Source organism: Semicossyphus pulcher, unplaced genomic scaffold (assembly GCF_022749685.1).
Source record: "Semicossyphus pulcher isolate SPU_LCO1_2020_fin unplaced genomic scaffold, fSemPul1.0.p SCAF_7, whole genome shotgun sequence".
Lineage (NCBI taxonomy): Eukaryota > Metazoa > Chordata > Actinopteri > Labriformes > Labridae > Semicossyphus > Semicossyphus pulcher.
In genome coordinates, this window is record NW_027211748.1 from 23,473,966 (window position 1) to 23,496,271 (window position 22,306).

Consider the following 22,306-nt stretch of genomic DNA (forward strand, 5'->3'; position numbering starts at 1 on the left):
CTACTTTTTTGCACAATCAAATATAATTTGAGATATAAAATATATAAGAATTTTGGTTTAACACGAGTAATTGTACTGTAGGTTTGAAGGCCTTCAATTGTCCACTTAAGCTTTAATAGTAAAAATGCATGTGCAGCATGCTGCTGTTTAATGCTTTGGTCCCTATTTACATTGGTCTGCTGACATTATCGCGATGATACACATATATTGGTACCTGTAAATACATTTTTTCTTATATAGGCCAATATAAGAAAAAAAATGCAGAAGTGCTTGGGGTGATTTAGTTATTTATTTTGTCCTGTCTGCAGCACATGAAGCAGAGCATCACAGCTAAGCAGACAGTTTTGTACTAGAATTAGTTACAAACGGATAATGCATTTCCATATTCTTTAATGAAGTTATTTAGTTGAAGGAAAACAGCCTTTTGAAACTAGTCATTTTGGAGAAAAACTGTTGCAAAATACGAATATAAAAGGTCTGTTTTCATTCCAGGTAAAAAATGTATTATATCAACTGCCCATTTGGTTAATTGGTACCTTTTAATCCTCTTAAATCCTAACTGGTAACGCTGTAAGACATCACAAATTCTTCCTCTTAATAAAAGAATCCACGACTGAACATTTAAAGTCTCTCTACAGGAGCCATTTTCTGACCTTCGTTATCTCCTGTTATGTTTCAATCTGTTTCTTCTTTCACAAGTGAATCAATCAGTACCTTCTGTACTCCACCTCACTGACCTGCCTGCATCTCTTCCTCTCAGAAACATACACGCAATCACACACACTGAGACGCACAAAGTAAAACAAGGACGATCGCAGCAGCTTATCGAATGCATCCCCTCGCTTGGCAAACACACACACACACACCTCTTGCCTTGCAGCGCTGTGTCTGATCAATACACTTCAAGCTGCTCTGCTTATTCACCAGTTATCCCCTCTGCTGATATTTAATATGGGACACACACACGCTGAGTGCCGATTGATCCATTTAAATGAAGCATTTATCAGGTGAAGCCTACACAGAGGTGTCCAATACTAATGTAAAGTTACACACATGAATATATTTGCACGTATGTTGTTTAGCTAGTGCAGCCTTCACTGAGGATTCGAGTCACAGGAAACTCACAGCTGTGAACAATCCAATCAGTTATACTTTAATATTTTACCTGAGGGAATGACTGAGGGGGGGAGGTTAAGAAAACAACACCAGAGTAGTGATTTTTACGGGGTGTCCTTAAAGGCACCGCAGGTGGAGGAAGGAAATCACTTAAAGAAATAGGTGCTGGGATAAAAGGCAACAAGCAGACTGACCCCAGCTCTGTGTGTCTGGGAGAGAGAGAGAGAGAGTGTGTGTGTGTGTGTGTGTGTGTGTGTGTATGTGTGTGTGTGTGTGTAATGGCACAGGGCAAAAGGACAGGAGAATATGCCAGACATGCAGAAGCAACCAATCAACCAAATCCCTCTTTCTCTTTCCTCGCTCGCCCATAGACGTCTCTCTCTCTCGCAATGAGCTGACCTCTATTACCCATGCAGGGGACAGGGTGTGTGTGTGTGTGTGTGTGTCTGTGAGATTGTTTACTTGTGGCAGAATATGGATGAGGAGATGGAAATGAGGGAATTACAGAGCACTACCCTTTCACACACACACACAGGGTGTTCTAATGAATAGGGCAGTGTGTGTGTGTGTTTGTGTGTTTGTGTGTGTTTGTGAGTTTGTGTGTGTTTGTGAGTGTGTGTTGGTTTGAAACACAGCTATGTTTGGGGACTTTTTTCGCACCGTCCAATCCAGGCTCCAGCTGCAGTCATATTCAGGAACATATAGCAGCCTTTTTAGACACACACTTCCTGAACGTCCCTCTGACCTACTGCACGCTCTGTTGTCCAAATGTATCACTACACTCAGGCTTCACGCAAGTAGAACAGATTATCCCATGACAAAGTCTTTTAAGCAGTAATGTGTTGCACGTTGGTTTTTAATCTAACGATGTCAAAAAACATGCAACCGCCTCACAGAACCACAAAGACGACCATATAGAATCGGACTCATGCTTTGAATAGCAATATATGCCTAATTAATAAATGAATACAACATGAATGAATTGAACTGCTCCGCTGCTTTTGCAAAGTTGAAGCCATCCAAACCATCCAACTTGGAAGTTATTATCCTTTTCCCTCGGTGAGGCGGCTGTTTTTATCCCGGTCTGGAGCGAGAATCCACGCTCGGCAGCCACACTCGACACGGGAATTGTGCTGGCAATCTTTGCCCAGTTGGAGTAGATCGCACTGTGCCGTTTCCACCGGTCCGTCTCTCCATGTTTTAACAGTGGAGGCAAATGCTATATAACTTTATACTTAAGTTCTCTTGGCAACACATCCTTTAATAAACACAATAACCTATTCAATACGCCATTACTAATTTTGTAATGACTTATTTATATGGCATATTTTCCCACCAGACATTTTGGCTGTTGCTAGCATCATCTGCTGGACAACGACACGTTTTTAACCGACTAAACGTAAACCCTGGTGAGGAGCAATCTGCTTCACTTCAAAGAGCTGCGGACCCAGCAATGTGAATTCTACAACATATTTTAGGATAAGGCTATGAAGGCTTCGTATGAACGTAGTTGTTGTGTGAACAAGCGTCTGCATGTGTTTCCACACTTTCTGCCTTGCACACAGTTGGTATGTGTTTGTGTCTGTGTCTCCATTAATGATTCTAAGGCAGCTCTGTGCTCGGAGACTGCAGAAAAAATCAATACCTGGTGAGACCTTCCCTGTCACACACACACACACACACAGCTAGCAAAAACAGAATGCACACAAAATGCATCATTTATGACTCTTTACAAGTCGACTCTCCCACAAGTAAGAAAACTCATCAGACAGTCATAGAGTGTGTCCGTGTGATCCGTCTGATGCTTCGGTGGGAGGCCTCACCTTATACAACTACATCATGACGTGTGCTGTGTGTGTCAAAATAGATAAATGTACGTATGTGCCACCTACTTCTCGATCTCGCTGTTTTTACAGGTGCGTGGGACGCAGGAGGAAGAGCAGGAGGATGAAGGAGTGCTGGGGTCTGTCTTGCTGCTTTCTCCGTTGCTCGTTGAAGGCATCTCTGTAAGCACACAAACAGGCGGCATGGTTAAAACCAGACAGGGACTGAGCCAAAGTGAGGACTTGAGTTATGTAACAAACTCTCTTTGCGTGCAAAATGAAATAAGATCTTCTCTCAAAATGATGACGGCCATTACAACCCTGCTCATTGCTCAACCAACGGCTAGAGAAGACAAAATTCAAAAGGTTCATGAAAGTTTTTCTGCAGGACATAAATAGAATAAAGTAAACGTCAAGGAAAAACAAACAAATGACAAAGATTGCGGCCATGTTTTCACCTAAACAGGTAAAGACAATTGTGCCCTTTTAAGGCCACATAGTACATCAAGAAGGAAACTCTCACCGTCACTGGCCCATTTGGAGAATTCAGGCGTTATTCTGTTTGAGGGCATCCCACCGCTGCAACACAGAGATAGAAAAGACACACTCATTGTTACGAACAGAGCCTTATAGGCAGTTTAGCTAAGCTTTTATTCTGCTAGTTTAACTGTGTGTTAAAGTGAAGGCTTCTTACTTGAGCACGGCTCCCCGTAGCGCCTCCCTCTCCCGGGCCTCTCCTTGATCCTCTCCGGCTCCGGAGCAGGGGATGATGTCGGCCTCCGTGTACTGGGCCTTGCCGTACTCCAAGGTGTCGTCTCCGTCCACGTCGAGGTCGGCGTCGCTGTCTGCTGCGCTCTCCTTGATGCTACACGTGGCAAAACCTGTTCCTGTGAAAGAAACGGAAAGACAATTTTAACTTGTATTTTTAAAATGACTTCACAGGACACGAAAAATTGCGTGGACCAGAGACTGTAAAAAAAGATGGACAGCATGACAGCTCCCTAAAAGTGAAGCCAAACCCTCTCTATCGCCCCCTGCTGACTGGCTGCAGTATAGGTCATAAAGCCCGCCTCCTCCATGTTAACAGATGGGACATGAGTCAAACTATAAAATCAAAATACACGTCAAATACATTTTTCTCAAACATGGTTTCTGTCATTATAGTTAGTTCTTATCATGCTGATTTATGTCCGAGTGTTCATTTTTCTGACAAGTTTATTTTTAATTAGTTATTTGATGCTGTAAAAAGGATGATTGACAGCTCTGTTGACAAATACGGCTCCTGCAGCTGATCTGTTCCTGATTAGCAGAGTAGAGGACGAACGGTGAGAGGAGACGCAACTAAAACAATCACTACAGTCATTGAAGTTTCATATCTGTGAATGTTAACCTCAGACCAACACAAAGAAGCTGTTCTGCTGTTAAATACGCCGATGTGCGGGATCCTTGCTGTTTATTTCGGTAAGTTAACTCTGGCTGAAAATGACGTCACCATCGCAAGATGACAGCGCCTATCACGGGGGCTATTTTGGCTTCAATTTAATGCAATAAGAGCAGATGGAGACGTGTCGTCCATCTATATATACAGCCATTGGTGTAGCCATTAGGATTTACTTATTATAGTGTTGGGAATATTTGAAAAACATGTTCTTTTGGTTGGTCACAGCGAAACATTGAATCGCATAGCATCCCATGGCCCAAACTTCCACACTTTAATGTAGTGAGGTTTGAATAAGGGCTGAAACTGACACCAAAAATGACCTAATACAACATGAAAATATATAAAAATCACTGCTGCAAGTCACATATTTCCGAAAAACTCAATGTATGAAGTTTTTGTCTAATCCATCTCAACTTGTCACACTAAAAAACTGTATCAGCATGTTAAAAATGCAGCAAAAGAAGTAAAAATCTACCTCGTTAAAACAAACTAACAGGAAAATGTCACTATTAACTGTTTTTCAGACCATCCTGACGATGTTAAATTTAACTCTTTTTAAAACTTTCCCCAACCCAATAAGAATTTGCAGCTAGAAGTTAGGAGAGAAAGATTTGGCCCGAGAGAGGAGGGTGAAGAGAGAGAGAGAGACGGCGTTTAGACACGGGTGAACTGATAGAGACTGACGCCTCACCCATCAATCTTTGAGAGAGACAGAGCAAGGGAGAGAGAGTGTGTGTGTGTGAGTTTGTGTGTGTGTGTGTGAGTGGCACTTCTATAAACCCAGTGATGAACGCTCAGACAAACCCTCGCCGCTGCCTGACTGCTCCCTTCAGCTCCACTTAGCCAGCGAGCCGGCCGTGTGTGTGTGTCCGTCACTTAGAGGCGTCTCCTCAGTGTTTGTTTCAGACTGTCTGTCCCTCTGTCACTTAAGCCCCGTCTCTCCAACCCCTTCAAGGTGTGTGTGTGTGTGTGTGTGTGCGAAAGCAAGAGTGTGTGAGTCTGTCTACCTGTCACTTACACCATGTCTGTCTACCACACAAAGGTAAGGTGTGTGTGTATGTTGAAGTGTGTATGTCACTTACACCCGGACTATTGGAGCACTTGAAGCTAGGAAGGTGTGTGAGTGTGTTTGTGTGTGTGCTTCACTTGAGATGGGACTCTGAAGGTGTCTGTGTGTGTCTACCTGTGACAGGCCTGACAGCCATCTTATTTACACCTATCCCAATTTCTACAAGCTCTCAGCTGGACTAGTGTGCGCTGTGTGTGTGTGTGTGTGTGTGTGTGTGTGTGTGTGGGAGGAGGACCAGATACAAGCTAGACAGAGCTGACAGCCATCTTATTTAACCCTGTCCCGGTGTGTGTGTGTGTGTGTGTGTGCGACTCTGGATACTTGACTTCCTGTAACAGTTGGTCTCAGTGCACTACAGTGTCTCTCAGCTCTGCGGTGTCTTTGTCGAAGGGCTCGTCTCACGGGGGCCTCCCGGGATTCAGACATCTGCTGCCTTTTCTCACCCTACCTAATTCTGTCGGGGTTTTTTCTCAGCCGTAACTCTAAAAAAATTAAAACTGTGGAGGGAGGAGAGGTTCTGTGAGCGTGAAAAGACTGAAAGCTGCTGTGATAAAATGTAAGTCATTTTACAACAGGCCCATGGTTTTTAGTGATCAAATAAAAAGGACCTTTTAACTTTTATTTGGTCTCGGCAGCAGAAGGGAACATATGGGAACAATGGCCGTGCAGTATAAATCCAGCTGAGGCTTTACTTAATCAGGGCACGGCAGAAGGCGAGCAGAGCCTGTTACGTTACAGTCAAAGTACTGACATGCTGAGATGTAGATCACCTCCAAATTTCAGTTCAGTCCGACAAATGCCCGTCATTCCTCTTCTGCTTTCTGTTCCAATGACAGATGTATGCGCCACCCTACCTACAATTCACAAAGGCTGGAAGTACTAAGCTACCAAGCTTCTCATCCATCAGCTGTGAAGGAGTGGCCGACTTGATGAGAGCAGATAGCTCTGACTCCGTGCCAGAGAGCTTCAGTGTGTGTTAGAGGGGCGGTTGAGGCTTAATGTAATCAACTGATCAAACAATTGATCTTGTGGCCACAACAACCGCTTTCAAGAAGTAAAACATGGACATGTGGGCTCGGAGGACTTGATAATGTCCATGAAAGAGGTTTAGATCTGTGCGACCCCAAACTTATTTATGGAAAACCGATCATCGAGGTTGGATGATCCAAAACGGGGGGATGCAACAAAGATCTGGTGTGAGCTGGGGACGACAGTCTGAGCCACTGGAGGGCAACAACCCTTAAATTGACCTAAACCTGGCTTAAGAACGAATGGGAGACTTCTCGCTCAAGGTATTCCCAGGAACTATTATAAAGTTAAAATGGCAATCATATCTAATTTGAAAACGATTACCGTATTGGCCCGAATAGAAGACGTTTTTCCCCCCCTTGACATACATCTGAAAAAGTGGGATCGTCTTATATTTGGGGTCTAGACTTTAAAGGCTAATACACGTTCACAACAGTAGATGGCGTCACTTATCTGTAAAGCGAGTGAACCCCTCATGTGGCCGTCACTCACAACTACAGAGCCAGGGGGATGAAAGCTGGAGACACTACAGTGATCGTCTGGAACAAATGGCTTAAAAGTCGGCAAAGTTAACCAACAGCTGAAACGGAGTCAGGATGTAAATTTTAAGATAATTGCCGAAGCCCTCCTCTGCACCTCTGTTAAGCTCCTGGGAGTCCCACAGGACTGGGCCTGGCCTCTCCGGCCTAGAAAACACAGCAACGGGCCGCTGTACCGTCGCGTCTTAAAATGCTAACAGCCTTAGCTAACAGATGCTAACAGAGAAAATCGTACTGTGATCCTCAAAGCGGCCGCTTCCAAGAGACTGACAAGAGAGTGTGTTACAGAAAAACGGAACAAAGGTACCAGAGCTGTCATCCAGCTGTTTCATTTGATTTAATTTAAATATAAAAGATGATTTTATTTAATCTTATATTTGGAACAATAAGTTAATTGTATCTTATTCTACATAAAGATCAGCTCTTGTACTCTGCACTAGTTTGTGGAAGCTCCTTATTGAGATTTTCCTGAATAAAACTGTTAGTAAAGTGTTGAAATACAGTTAAATGTTTCAGCCTGAGCTGTCAGATCTTTAAATCATTCCTTTAAAGATGGATTTGATGCAGTATTTTCTTATTGATACACATGCAGTTCTTTAAAGCTGGATTGCACCTGGCCTTATTTGAGCACTCTACATGTCTTTAGATGTGTTAACTGTGAGTGTGTGTGTGTGTGTGCGCCCAGTGCTTCTATCTGTCCCTCTAAGCAGTCTTGGCAGGCCAATCTAATCTGGCCAGGGAAAGGTCAGCCCCACTCTAACTGCCTTTCACTCACATTATGCACCCACGCCCCCTCCCCTTCTTTTACCCCACACCCCTCTCTTCCTTAACACTCCTCCTTTCCTCACCTTTTTTGTGTCATCACCCCTCTTTCATACCTGTCTCCTTCCCTCTCTTTTGCTTCTTTATATCTCTCTTCTCTGCACCAGCCTTGCTTGTCGAGCCGTTTCCCCTCCTCTCTGTCTGATAGGCGTGATCAATACACACGCAGACGCCTACAGGGCCACCCCGGTCTGTCTCATTATCATAACCATCTGAATATCGTTGACTCTTAACATAGTAACTACACATTTCATCCTGCCTGTTACATGCTTCACGACAGCGACACGGGAGACACTCGATCTACATACATGTCACCACGACGACGCTACAAGTACAGATCTGAAGAGGCAGGCCGGATCAAAGGACTCATCAGGCCCGCCGACAGCCCGGATCAACCAATCGACCCACCTGGGCCACATCCCGTTACCATAGCAATTATCGGGACCCTCTGAGAAGCAGAGAGGAGGGGTGTCAAAGGTCATCGCACTATCTTTCTGCCATTTACAGGTCAGAGAGACGGGGAGCGAGATGGGGAAAGGGACACAGACACAAAGACATGAGACGGCCATCTTTGAAGTCCATTTACAAAGCACAGATTTCTCCTCTTCTCTATCCCTCTGGGCCGTCTCAACCCGAAGTAATCCCCCTCTGCTCCTCCTCTGTCTCTCAGGACGGCCTCGTATCAAACCTCAGGATCTGTCTGCCTGCCGTCCTGTCTGTCTGTCCATCTGTCTGTGGCTAAAGAGAAGAACTATTTTGCTCCCTAGTCTGGTAATGATGTCAGAATGAAAGGATTGGAAGTGAAGACGTACTTTGACGTTGATTTCATGCTTAAACTTCTATTTCTACATTTCAAATCATGGTTTGAATTGTGAAAGCCATATTTATAGACCAAAGAGATGCTGCTATGTTAAACCTTTACTTTTCCCTAATCAATATGAACCTCAAATATAAATCCAAACTTCTAATCGGCTGACGTGTTTGGATGGGTATAATAACCACTAGTCTAAAGTAAACACCTGAAAATCACATCAGAGAATGTTTATTTCCTTTTTTAGCAGTGCTATCGCTCAACTCTTACTGATTTGGGGGGGGATTGCAGTTTCACTCCTCTTGGTTATCGCTGTACTCGCAAAGTAACAAGCTGATAGTTTCATAATCGATTAATCTTTAAAGTATAAATGACACAAGAATGTCAAGATATTTCCTGGTTTCACATCTCTGACCTCTGGGGTTTGCTGCTTTTCAGTTGCCATTTATTTTTGGCTTTGGACTGTAAGTTCGACAAAAACATATTAAAAGATGTAATCATTAATGAAAGTGACCCTTACTGGGAATCTACACCAACACAAAGACAAACGTGCGCGACACAGAAGCTTCACGGCAGCATCTATTTTGTGATCTACACCGGCTGCGACAGAGATGAGTCTCAAAGTCAGCCAATGGTAGTTGTGATTCCTGGCCATACATAGGGGTGGCAGTGAAGCCAAAAAGTGTGCAGTCTGCCGAAAACAGTAGTAGAAGAAAACTTTGCAACTGACTTGTCGAGTAAGTTCTTAATTGTGCATAAACTCTGTATTAATGCAGGATGAAGAAGCCAAATGAGAATGAATAATTGGGGTTGGTATGCCCAGATGTTGAGGAAATGTACATGTTCATTGCTCTTTCAAATTAAACACAGGAAAAGTAGACTTGACGTGTAAAACGAACGAAGCAGCAGAAAATGATTTGTGTATAACGCCCGCCTGCCGCGCAGCAGACGCGGAACATTGGAGCGGCTCTGTCCCGGCACACGCGTGTCAGTGTGACAGGGCAGGAAACATAAGCCATGATACAAGTTTTAAACTTCTTATTTAGACAAACAGTAAAATATAACCCAAACTGTGCAACTGTAAACATCCCTCACAGTTGCATTACTGCTTCAACTTTGAATTCAGTTTATTGTTTTGGTATCAGTAACCAATGTCGAATAACAGTGCTTTGAAGAAAAGTTACCTATTACCTCTACAGACATGATATTATAAGCACTTCGTTGTAATACATCTTTTCCCCTCACACAAAGACTTTACAATATATTCTAAGTTATGAAGCGTCTAGCTGTTCTCCAGCTCATAAAACAGAGACGGACAGACAGTCCACTCTACAGATAAAGAGGCTCTCTGTCTGTGCCGCGGCTCCTTTCAACCTGGCTAAGCCGGTGCGAGACACAGGGAAGTCTTCCTTCACACAGAGTTGAATCATAAACTGATCTTGTTCGATTTTCTCCCTCCCTCCCTCCCTCTCTCCGCTCCCCCTTGAAAGAGCCCCGTTCCCTCTGCCTTTCTTCTTGGCGCTCTCACAGGGAGGGAAGGATGGTGGCACTTCACAGAGGGACGGGCCCTCTCTTCATCCTGCCAGCTGAGGAGACCCCCCCCCTGCAACATCTCTATATCCGTCTAGCCGACCGCAAGCTCTCGGGAGCCTGCAGGATTCAGCGGCGACTGTTAGAACCACTGAGGAGCTTTCAAGACAAAATCCACCTTCTGAGCCTTCTGCCGAGTGTGTGTGTGTGTGTGTGTGTGTGTGCGTTTCAAGTCTCTCTCCCCAGGCCACCTCTGTTATCTGTGTCACATCACAAGGTGCCCTATTAGAGCGCGGCAGAAGGGTCCTGTGTCTGCTCGTTTAACGACGAGACAGAGGGATGGAGAGAGGCAGCGTCGCGGAGATGGATGGACGGGTGGGGAAGCCGCCTCCCACCCCTCGAGCTGCTCGTTGGCACGGTTTAGTTGAGATTTCAACATTGATCTGTCGTGTCTCGTCTCTCTCTGGTCGCAGAGAGGGAGGCAGGTGAGGCTCAGCGTGTGTGTGTTTAACAACGGATCGAACAGGGAGGGAGGGAGGCGAGCGGGGAGAGGGACACATGAAAGCAGAGGCAGAGCGGGTTTGAAAGAGCCTCTTAGAGATGACGACAACTCTTTACCTCCATCTGAGAACAACTCAACGGTTTTGCTCTCTTTCTTTCACTCTGCGATTTATACAAGAACACACCTGAGGCCACAATGGGAGCCCGCAGTGCAGTTTTAAAACATCAAACTGAACGTATTCCAACAATAAGGTAAACAGAAATACAATAAATGTCTTGTTAAGAGGAACTTTTTGGGCTAAGAGCTGGATTTCTAAGGATTTCTTAAATTTTCTGTTTGGTATAGTTAAAGTGGCCAAAAGTTTGCAGACGCAAAAACACATCTCTGCCTCTCTGGGGAAACTTTCTATCTGATTTTGGAGCCTGGCTGCAGAGGTAATCAATGCATCAAGAAAATAATCAGTAGATGAATTAATAATAAAAATAAATGTAACTGAATCCTTATTTGGAAATTGTTTGGTGCTGTAATTGTCCATTGGGATTCTTTTATCTCTGCCGTCGTTTAGTGACAACTTGTTGAAACTTAGCTCGCTTGAAATGTAGTAATTAGTAGTAGTAACGTTAACATTAGTAGTCAGCAGTGAGTTTGCAAAAATTACGATGACGGTTACAGCTGGCTGGCGCATCACCAAAGTGGTTGCCATAGGTTACACATAATGATATGCATAGCGTCACCCCGTCCATTAACGGGATTGGCTCCTTAGGTTTGTGACGTCTCAAACCTGCCAATCTGAAAACGTGTTGTTCAGCCTGTCCTTGGTACACTGCAGTTTAACAGCAGACAGGCCCAGCCATGGAGATGACTGCTGATGTTGTCCCTGATATGTCTTGTAGCACATGAAGAACACCACATGGAGATGTTTACAAGGTCAAACACTTGAGTTCCACTAGAGGGGGGCTTTAAGGATGTTACTTTCTGCTCTGGGAACATGTAAGAGACATTATATAGACTAAAAACTGAATCCAAAAGTAACTCTTTTCTCGGAGCTGAATCATAAAACTGACGTTCCTGATCTTGTTAACATCTTGCTTGATAAAATGAACTTTAGAAAGTCATTTTATCTCCTTTGAGTGAGATCAGATCTCGAATGAACTGGAGGAAGAAAACATCTAACTAAAATGTAATTAGCAGATAGATAAGTACTGACTATTAATGAAATCTAATCGAATGTCTGATAGAAAAACTGAACATAAAACTGGGGTTGTAAGACTTATCCAGACTCTCCCTCTTGGGTAAATCTAAATGAGCTTTGCCCAAAATAGAAACTGAATTTGTTGAATGTTTTTATATATTTTGAAGAACGTGAGACTAAAGAGCAAAAAGAGACACTGACAGAGAGCGAAGTGGCAGCGCTGCATGTGTGCTGTGTCACAGAGCAGCCCAGCTCCCTGGTGACCAGCTCTCCCATCCACCTCTATAATTGCATTTCTGGGCACGGACCCACACACACACACACACCAACACACACACACACACACACCAACACACACACACACACACACAGTTGTGACCAGCGGGTCAATTGCCCAGCTAAATGTGTTTTCCTTCCCTTTGCTAAAGGGCCGAGCCAGGCTGGGCCGGGCTGACCCCAGACCAGTCTACACTGCCTCCAGACCACTGGCACCATTACAGCTCACTGGTCACATTCAGCACTGGTCTCACAGAAGTAACACTGCACACAGTGGACAGGAGCCGAGGGAGTGATGGATGAGAAGAGAGGGAAAGACGGAGACAGAAGGAGAAAGGAAAAGGAAGTAGAAACCGCACAGCGATGTGGATCTGGACTGACGCGCTCTACATGCTGCTGACCGGACACGACCATGAAGCTTTGACAGGTCAACTAACAATCTGACCTCTGATCAGTTACATCATCACAAAGCACTTAAAATAAAACCAGCTAAATGTTGTATATGAGGTGTGTTTGTGCGTTCTTACCTCTGAATCCTCCTTCAAGCAGAGCTGTGGCTCTGATCCTCTTCTGCCCCGCCCACTCGTACTCCTCAAAGCCCCGCCCATTCTCTCCATCCATGTCTGCAGAGTCATCGTCGCCTAACGCACCCTCACGCTGACACACAAATAAAAAGAAACATGTTAACCAAAGAATATCTGAAGGCATTTCTGTCTTATAGAGTTCAACACCTTTAAGTGATTTTACTGTTTTTAAACAGAAGTGTGGTGGAAGATAGCACGCTGTATCTGTACCATACCATGAGCAGCTGTGAAGAGGACCATGTTTGCAGATGTGAATAGGACACAAACAAGAGGGAAAAATGTTACACACTGCAGGTTACACCGAAACTTATTCAAGCTGCACACAACGCTATTAAGCTTTTGAGTTCGGGTCTGAGGGGATGCCATGTTACACGGCTAAGATAAGGTCGGCTAAGTTTTCTCAACAGCTTTGATTTGCTATTCTTGGTATCTGATTGGTTTCAAAATGCTTTAATTTTTTAACTGAATAAAAAAGCAAAATGCAGAACAGCAGTATACAACACTTAGATCCGACCAAGTAATCTGATTGGATAAGAGGCCTTCCATGAGTGCTGATATAGAGATCACTGGGACTTTTCACTCTGTGTATCACTCCGCCTCAGCCCGGTGTTCTGAATACTGTTCATTAACATCACAGCAGACCGTGGATGCTTACACTGATCAAGCTGGTTCCTCTGAATCACACAGCAGACTCTTATTTCACTGTTTATGATAAATGAAACAGATAAATGTACATGATAAAAAAGAGCTGATCTGTGGTGACCTGTAGACACAGAGTGCAGGAGAATGTTTGGGTTGCTTAGCAACAAAGGTTGTTTGAGTTAAGTTGCGGAACTAGTTGATGATGCAAAAATAATCTGTTGTTGATTGTTACTGTCTACTTCTATTTGCCGCTTGTGTAACTGTTGTATAACAGCAATATCACACTCGAGGTTGTGATGTACTGAATATCAGCACAGCTCTGTGAGTGTGATATTGCTTTATTTAATTCTATTAGGCTAAAGACTATTACTTAACGTGCTGCAAATTCTTTTGGATGACACCCCTCTTGACATTTGCACTCTTAGTTATTAAGCCAAAGACCTTTTGATTGTTTCATTACTGTAGAAATATTTTCATCTCTTCTGTGAGTCTGTAGCAAGGAATGAAAAAACTTCCCAAGCATATTTATCTCTGGATAAGACAAAAGGTAGCGAGGAGATCAGAAAACAGAAAGTCCTTTAGCCGTCTGATCACAGACGATCAGGGCAGAATGCTCACAATGCAAATACGTAATGAACACACAGCTCACATGGCATGGTACAGCACAGGGACACCTACAGCGTGCTGGTGGAAAGAGGAATTAGTGTCTCTAGAGAGGAGGAGCGGTGGTGATTCGTTTTTTTTGTGGTCTACTCTAGGAAAAATGGTTTAGTAGATAGAAGAAAGAAGGACTGGTGACCGCCTCAGACAGGAGATATGGGTCTGTTTGGGCTACTTCTATAAGAGCTGCATGCCGATGAATAAGATGCAGCCATGTCATGTGGGACAAACTGCAGATATAAGTTATTAAAAGTGTGATTTTGAGACAGTTCTTCCCACATGATATGAATGCAGTACACCCATTTAAAGGCAGATAAGAAGTGATGTATCTAGAGTTGCTATTGGTCGATATCTGCTCTAATCTACAGAAGTGATCGGACAGCATCTACAGGAAGTAAAGAAGTGATTGGTCAGCGTCTACAGGAAGAGAAGGGTTGACAGGCTGTCCGACTGGAGGTAGGCGGGGTTTCGGGGCCAGTATAGTACTACCTGGATCAGGCATTGTTCCACATGTCTACTCATCTCCTCCTCGCTCCCAGCCAAGGGGGCGCTGCACAGCGGACATACCTGGCCCCCCTCCTCAGGCTTCCTCCTCTTCATCTTCCCTATACGGGCTGGTGGAGAGAGAGAGACAGAGAGAGACAGATTTTTAATGTCGTTTAAGTTTGGACAGTAACATCACTGGTTTCAAAGAACAGGAAACTAAAGAGCTGAAGGATATCTACGTCCTTCTCAAATGTGTGATAGAGAAATGACAAGAGCCTGACGTGACAATCCACATCTCCTCCCTCCACACCATTCCTCTCCCTCCGTTTCTCCTCCCTTTCCTCCCCCTGCCCTCCTGTCACAGCCCTCTCCCCCCGCCCTCCACACACATTTAATTAGAAATTTAACAGAGCAGAACAGCCGTCACTGCGCCCCGAGTCTCTGTCGTTTTTTCTTAACTGCAAATGGCGCGCGGGGACATTAATTTTTAGCTGGCTGGGAAAGCAGAGGAGGCCAGGAGGGAGCACTGTGAGGGATGGAGGGAAGAGGAGGAGGAGTGGAGTGAGGCTGGGAGGGTTAAACAGAGAAACTGCCTCCTCCTCCTCCTCTTTGCCGATTCTCCCCTGACGCTAATCGAGGGGAGCGTTGTTAAATAGAGAAGGGAAGGGGCTGCTAATTAGGTCCGGCAGGGATCTCTGCCCCCACCCCCTCGGCCGTTATACCCCACATGAGAATGATTCCTGGTTCCACATGAGAGCAGAGAGAAAGTAATGGAGGGCGAAGTTTAAACTAAGTCTTCATTGGCTCTTGTCATGTGCTCTGACTGAGGAAGGCTGAGTTATACAGGCACCACCTGACTTTATATACTACAGGTATAAGCATTGCAAAAGGTACAACACTGTCACTGATATTTGTGTTAAATATCATGGTGTCAAAATGTGGTAGTGCTTCTGATTTCGGTTGTTAAAAATGTTAACCCACTTTAGTTCCAGACCTGATAATAAAAGCAGCCAGATATCTAAAGGGGCCTTTTCACAGGAGACACTTTAACATGTCATACCAGGTAAAAGCATTACTACATTGCTAACATTAGCAGAGGCTGCTTTCTATTCAAGTGTCCCAGAAAGCCATGACAGTGAGACTGTAATTCAGCCATCGATAATTGTACTATCAGCACCTGTGTTAGTGCGAATATGCCATCAGTGTGACAGCATTACGAAGTCTATTATGATGCCTATAAAGGCTCCGAAGACGTAAAGTGTCTAAATGCTGCATTCAAAGTCTGGTGTGTGGTCTGTGGTGTAAGTTAAAGCACGGCTAACCTTAGCCCCAGTACTTTCTAATTAGGGAAGCTAGCTTGCCTTCAGGTTTACTGTATGTGTTCAAATTTATGTCACGATTAATTTAGTTACATTTACAAACAAAAAACACCCAGAAAAAGACAACAACACACAATTAAATGCAATTCTTATTTTAAAATCGTCAAAGACTTCTTATCATCTAGATGAAAAAATGTTCTCTGCATTCTACAATGACAAAATAATGTTTCCTGTTTTAAGAAACATGCAATTATTCTGAAAATCCAAACAAAAAATTGTAGCTGAAAATAGTTTTTTTTTGCTACCTGGATTTGGATACATCGGTTCAACTTGGAGAACTGGTTAAAAACAAGTAAAAAAACAACTGGTTATATTCAAGCAAGAGATGGAGTATTTTGTATCTAGGTGGATTAGAAAAGTCTTTGAGGATCCTAAAATACACTCAGAACATCAGTAAAAGTTGTTTTTGACAGGTGATTGTTTTCAGGGAATCAAAAGCACAACTAGATGAGCATGTGATAAGGCCTACAGAATAACTAAACATACAATGGAAAATGTATCAGGTGCTGGTCCACGTGTGTATAAATTAAGACACTAAAAGCTTTTAGATGCAAAACATTCGTAATAATTCGTAATTTAAGCAGTGCAATTTGCTTAATTAAATCAAAACATCCCATAATAAATAATTATAGTAATAACATTTGATCTCATGTGCCCTGTGACCAGTGATAATATGTTTCTCAATCATTTGTAATGATGATAATTTATTTTCCTCATTCATTTTTGTATTAATGGTGTGGGGGAAAAAACTTGGAGAAATTCCTACATTCATGAAATATAAGTTTAAAACTTTTATTTTGAAATTGTATGTATTTTTCAATGAATACTAGCATATCTATAAACATTTTTCCAGACATACAATGAAAAAAAAAAAAAGTCTGAGCACAGTGATAAACTCATAATAACGACATTTAATCGTTAAAGTGAATTAATAAGCTTTATTAAGCATCACTCAGGAGATGAAACGCTGTGTGTACATACCATTCAATCTTGTTTGCCTGTTAGCTCGAACTCGTAAAAATGTCTGCAGGCAGAGAAGAAAAAAGAGGGAGGAAATATAGATTAGATAATAAAGAAACATTTTAATATGTTTAAAAGTAGAAATATAACTTTCCAGAGTGAGATTGCTTTGGATGCTGAAGGGTTGTCTGCAGAGACCAGAGCACAGTAAACAAACGTACTTCTCTGTTGTTTTCCACCTCCTCCATGACTCTCAGCCTCACTCACAGCTCATTGAACAGCCGCTCAAACTCACTGCTACAAACTACAGAACTGTGTCTCCAGATACTGAACATGACCGCAAACTAAAGCCTCACTCTTTTATTTAATACGGATGGAAAAGGATTGAAAGTGGCGCCCGTATCGGCTAATACTGTTCATGTTCGACGCCATGTTGGCTTGTTTTGATCATGTGACACGCTGGAGACGGAAGTGAGGAAACGTCACATGTTGTTCCGGAACCCGACCGCTAGGTGGAGGCAACGCGTTTCATTAAACGGTCTTGTTTTAATTAATGGCATGCACAAATACTATACTTCTACTCTAACTACTACTGTTTATTTATATAATGTATTTTTTAACTCCAATATACAACTTTAGAGACGTTAATAACGGGTCGATTTGGTGTTATTTTAGTCTGAAAGTTGAGCCTACAGTTTTTTTCTGGTGGATTCTTCAACTATTTAGCCTTTTCTTCCTGTGCAGCAGATAATTAACAGTTCTGTGGCTGTTAGGAACAATATAGCAGTGTAAATTTACTCATTTATAAATTACAAGTAAAAATAGGTCTTTTTGTCAACAAAAAATACTTAAAGCATTAAATGTTAGAAATTACATTTAAAAAAAACCTAAAAAATAGTTTGTTGTTTATTTAACCTTTGTGTTAATTTTGGTAAATTTAAATGTAACTTTTTCTTTATAAATTGCTGAATGCAAACAACTCTTTAAACAGGCATAGGTCTTTCTCTTTAATTAAAACTCATCAGTTATAATTTTTCCTTAGTTTTTAGAATTCCCAGAACTCTCTTGGGTTCTTCCCCTTTGTTTTAAAATTGTATAGAAGTAATAAAATATTGAATTAGCTAAAAGAACTAAGTAATAGATTAAAATATACTATCAATTAAAAGTAAATAAATATCAATTAAATTAAAAGCCAAAAAGGGGGAGAACCTTGAGTTCATAATGCACTGATTTAAAAAAAAATGTTGCTTTTATTAAAAATCTTTAAAGTTTATTGCAGTAAAAGTAGAAAGTAGAAATAAAGTAGTGTATAAAATGTATAAAGAACCTCAAATTTGCACTCGTGAGTTACTTTCCACCCCTTGAAACTGCACACAATTAAATCCCACATTTATCTAAGTGACTGTGGGACGATGGGGTCCTGGGTAGTTCAGGATGCCTGGGGTAAGTTCCCTGCATCATTAAGAAAAACGGTCTTATCATTAAAAGTGTAGCACGAGAAATAAATTCAGTTAGGTCAGATTTATTTGTCCTCTCCTCTTCTGTCACTCGTTGAATCTGCACCCCGGGTCCGCTGGGAATCAAACCCCCGGGCCTCTAAGTCTTTAGCTTTATGCTGACTAAAGCATCCCAATCGCAGTTATGGGTGCCCTCTCGTTGACACGGTAACAGTGAGCACGCAGCGGTTGAGCCCGTCGTCCATCAGCGAGCAGGAAGGCCTTCTCCTTCTGTTCTAACCCTTCATTCATCACTTCACTCTCTCCCCTCGCAGCAACCACTTGAGTTATCATCATCACTACCACCGTATCACGATGACACACTCGCTGAATGTCTGCGGATAGGTCAGGTTTGTAGAAGAAGGCAGCGAGATGGACCGACAGGCAGAGAGAAGGTGGCAAAGTCGGCCATTACGCTTCATTTTCAGGGTGGTAAAAAGAGTCACCATTGACTTAATCATTTGTATAATATAAGGTGATTTCAGCAGTTTCACTTAATGAGAAAATCTACTTTATCGCTATAAGGTCTTTATGAGCTGTGTCATCCTGAACGTATGGATGTAACGCCTGCGAGGACTTAATAGTTCGTATTTTATGGTGTGAGGGGGGAAACCCACTTAACCCAGAGATACATCATCGCCGGGAGAATTACATGAACAAACTTTGATGAATTTAAGAGATAAAAGCAGTCAGGTGGCTTTAAAGATATCTGGGATTTAAGGCCTGTTGGTCAACGTAACTGCTGAGAGGGCATAAAAACCCGATCTACCATAACTCTACACCACACTGTTAAACATGCGAGTTCACAGTTCGATTCAATACTTTATGGAAGTCTCATGATTTGCTACATAGTTAAAACAGCCGAAAAAGCATTGCTGTGCATTTATTATTAGTATTTCATTCATTTAACTTAATGAAAGTCTAACATTACAGGAGAGCTGTGGTTGATCATCAGCAGAATAATAAAGAACAGACAGACAGCTTTATAATTTAACCTATCAGCATGTATTATTGATCTATAAAATGCAGCTGTACATACTGCACAGATAGTTCTAGTGTTTGAAGTCAGTGTGCAAGCTTTCGGCTGAATCCAAATGTCAGGATTTTATTGGTCTTGTAGACTTGAGGACCTAAAAGGAACAGTTGCTGAGGGCTGTCTGAACTTTAACTCGGCCTGTCCTAAAAGGGCCTCTAAGCACACTTTGTGAAGGCTTCCAGAGAGGAAGCTTGGAGTGTGGATTTCACCAGATATCACTCATTTTATCAGGCCTAACCACAATTAATTGCAAATTGCATGACATTGTTGTTTTTCTAAATGTGGATGAATATATAGAGACATTTATAATGAAACTAAACTTCATGACATCAAAATATGTAGACGTATATGTTATAATGCATTTATTATTTTAGTCTTCAGGCCTGTTTATAAGTGGCTTATATAGCCTGCAGCTTGCGGCCTCCCAAACTCGACCTGTTGAAGCTGAACACGTCACTGTATGTACGATTTAAGTTCATGCGCTTAAAGGAGCAATTCGCCCCTTTAAAGAGCCACTGTCAGTCAAAGCTGGTGTTCTCTGTAATCGATAGAAGCAATAGTATTTGAAATCGGCGCCATAGCTGTGGAGAAAGTCGTACAAACAGCTCACTATACATTTCTACAACACCCAGCATGCATTGCGCCCCTCCCTCTGACAGGAACGGCCCAGCAAGAGACGCTAGAGTGAAATGCTACCGTTTTCGCTGCAGGCAATGGCTCAGAGCGGTACAGAACGAAGAGAATATACCAGTGGATCGTCTAAAAAATCTTCAGGTCTGCAGTCTACATTTCAAACCTGACGATTTTGAACGAGACATGACATCGTAGGCGGGCGTCCTAGATTGAGGAAGTGTAGTTTAGCAAGCTCCCTTGGGAGGGACACATTTTAGGTAGTCTGGAGGTTTTCCAGGGTCCTTTGGAAAAGCAGATAGCGTCCTCCAAAGGCACAGAGCAATGGCATTAGCTCCCCATAATAGCATGATAGGACTGAGGTTGAAAATCAGTGGCCCTTAAAGTTCAAGAGCTCAGTCCACAATTCATTTTTTGACTGGACTTGTGGATTGAGGGGAACACAACCAGGAAACATGATGTCAATCTAGTGTTATTGTTCAACCCTTCTGTGTGAGTGTTTGTGTGTGTGCGTGCGTGAGCGTGACCTGGTATCTGTCGGAGTGGTGGATGTCGTCAGAAGACAGGGGCGAGACCACCGGAGACTCTCCCTCACGCTTGATGTGCACCGACAGCAGCATTGACTAAAGAGAGAGAGAGAGAGATGTGAAAACTCTTCTATATGCAGATGATGTTGTTAAACTCACCTGTAGAGACATGGTTACAGCAGAACCTCCCTCACTTGGGAATTTATCAATAAACATGAACACACCTCCACCTTAGCTTGGCTTGACAATAAGATCATCTGAACGTCTTTGTGTGCAAACAATTCAGTGCACATCAATCAGGAAAATAGTTTTATTTCTTTAGATGTCCGTAGATATGTTACAATACAACAGATATCTTAAACAGAAATATATGATGAATCTTACCCTTAAGAGTGTTATTGCCTCTGTTGCTAAGGGCGACACATCATTGATGATGACTGTAACCTGCCTGACTTTGTCTATAAAGTCCCTTCCACTGATTAGAGTTAATGTTTATGGGACGTTAAGAGGAGTTAGGGAAGAACGAGTGATTGAACAGAGAGGAGGAGGAAGGGTAAACATCTGAAAAGGAGGAGCGTAACTGTCTGACATTACGGGACGCTGCCTGTCTATAAATCTGTCTCACAACACTTTGCACACACGCAGTTCTTACTCTCACACACACACACACACATATCCTCTTCTAACCCACTCTATGACAAAGACAATCCAGGGAATTCCTGGAGTGAGGAGATAATGATGTGAAAGAAAGAGAACAAGAGAGGAGCCGTATCACTTTTTACAAGGCTTAGTCCTGACAGAGCTCGAGCTGTGTTAACGTGTGTGTGTGTGTGTGTGTGTGTGTTTATGTTTTCATGTGTGGCCGCGCTGCCGCTTCTTTTACAAGGCAGCTATGAAATATTTGTATTTACAGTCGTCTCCTATTAATCAAGTGGAAAGGGGCAGAGCAGAGGCTTAAGTGCTCGACAGCAGTAATCTAATAATAATATGTGAGAAATGACCAACCTCCAGTGCTGCCACAGTAAATTGGACATTATGCATGATGCTTTTATGCCTCTGTATGTGTGTGTGTCTGCGTGTGTGTGTGTAGTCTTTTTTTTCTCTTCCGCACAGGTTTAAAAAGGTCGGGAATCATTTACCTGGGGGCGTTCTGGGAATACGCTCAAGTTTTATCATTAGAATATGACATTTAACGCTGTTCTACAAAGACATTATGAATGAAGATCTCCCAGTGAAACTTTGGTCTTTTAAACCAACCAATTAAATCAACATGCAGAGAGACCAGCTGCAAAAAGGTTGCATTAAAACTGTAACTGACTTTACACCTCATGCCAATTTGACTGTAAAGACTGTTATATATTGTGTTTTGTAAATTTGCCTTGCAGATATTTGAGCATGTTTTAATCTGTGGTTTTTTTTGTGCAAATCAAAATAAAACAGGTGTTTCAAAGGCCGGGCTGAAACAGGAGACAGATAAGGACAAACTTTACAGATTTTCTTCTTTAATCTCAGAAAAAGTCAGAGTGAATCTGATTAATCTCACGTCATCTAAACAGGAAGAAAAACAGAGACTGACTGCAATTTGGTCAAATCGATGCTCTACAGTGAGAAACAAACAAAAGCAGAGGATTTATTGAGTTTGGATGAGAAAATGTTTGGGGAGACGTGTCCTCCCGGGTTGTCTATCCTTCAGTGAGAACAGGAGGTGAGCAGTGTTGGGGGTAATGCGTTACAAAGTAATCCCTACTTGGATTAC

At 42.6% G+C, this 22,306-nt stretch overlaps 1 protein-coding gene across 8 annotated transcripts in view; it reads right to left on the reverse strand.

Moving 5' to 3' along the window:
* The window catches only part of rnf220a (ring finger protein 220a), a 184,737-nt gene that overhangs the window by 17,358 nt on the left and 145,073 nt on the right, over window positions 1-22,306 (reverse strand). For 2 of the 8 annotated variants that reach the window (XM_069684973.1, XM_069684968.1), the window contains exons 4-11: window positions 20,551-20,646; window positions 16,883-16,925; window positions 16,147-16,179; window positions 14,526-14,650; window positions 12,678-12,807; window positions 3,634-3,826; window positions 3,463-3,518; window positions 3,009-3,120 (exon numbers count right to left, since the gene is read on the reverse strand). In XM_069684973.1, the coding sequence (XP_069541074.1) occupies window positions 3,009-3,120; window positions 3,463-3,518; window positions 3,634-3,826; window positions 12,678-12,807; window positions 14,526-14,650; window positions 16,147-16,179; window positions 16,883-16,925; window positions 20,551-20,646 (788 nt within the window). Of the gene's footprint in view, window positions 1-3,008; window positions 3,121-3,462; window positions 3,519-3,633; window positions 3,827-12,677; window positions 12,808-14,525; window positions 14,651-16,146; window positions 16,180-16,882; window positions 16,926-17,082; window positions 17,298-20,550; window positions 20,647-22,306 lie in introns of those variants that run through there. The other 6 variants (XM_069684975.1, XM_069684972.1, XM_069684974.1 and 3 more) reach the window with 4 other exon arrangements.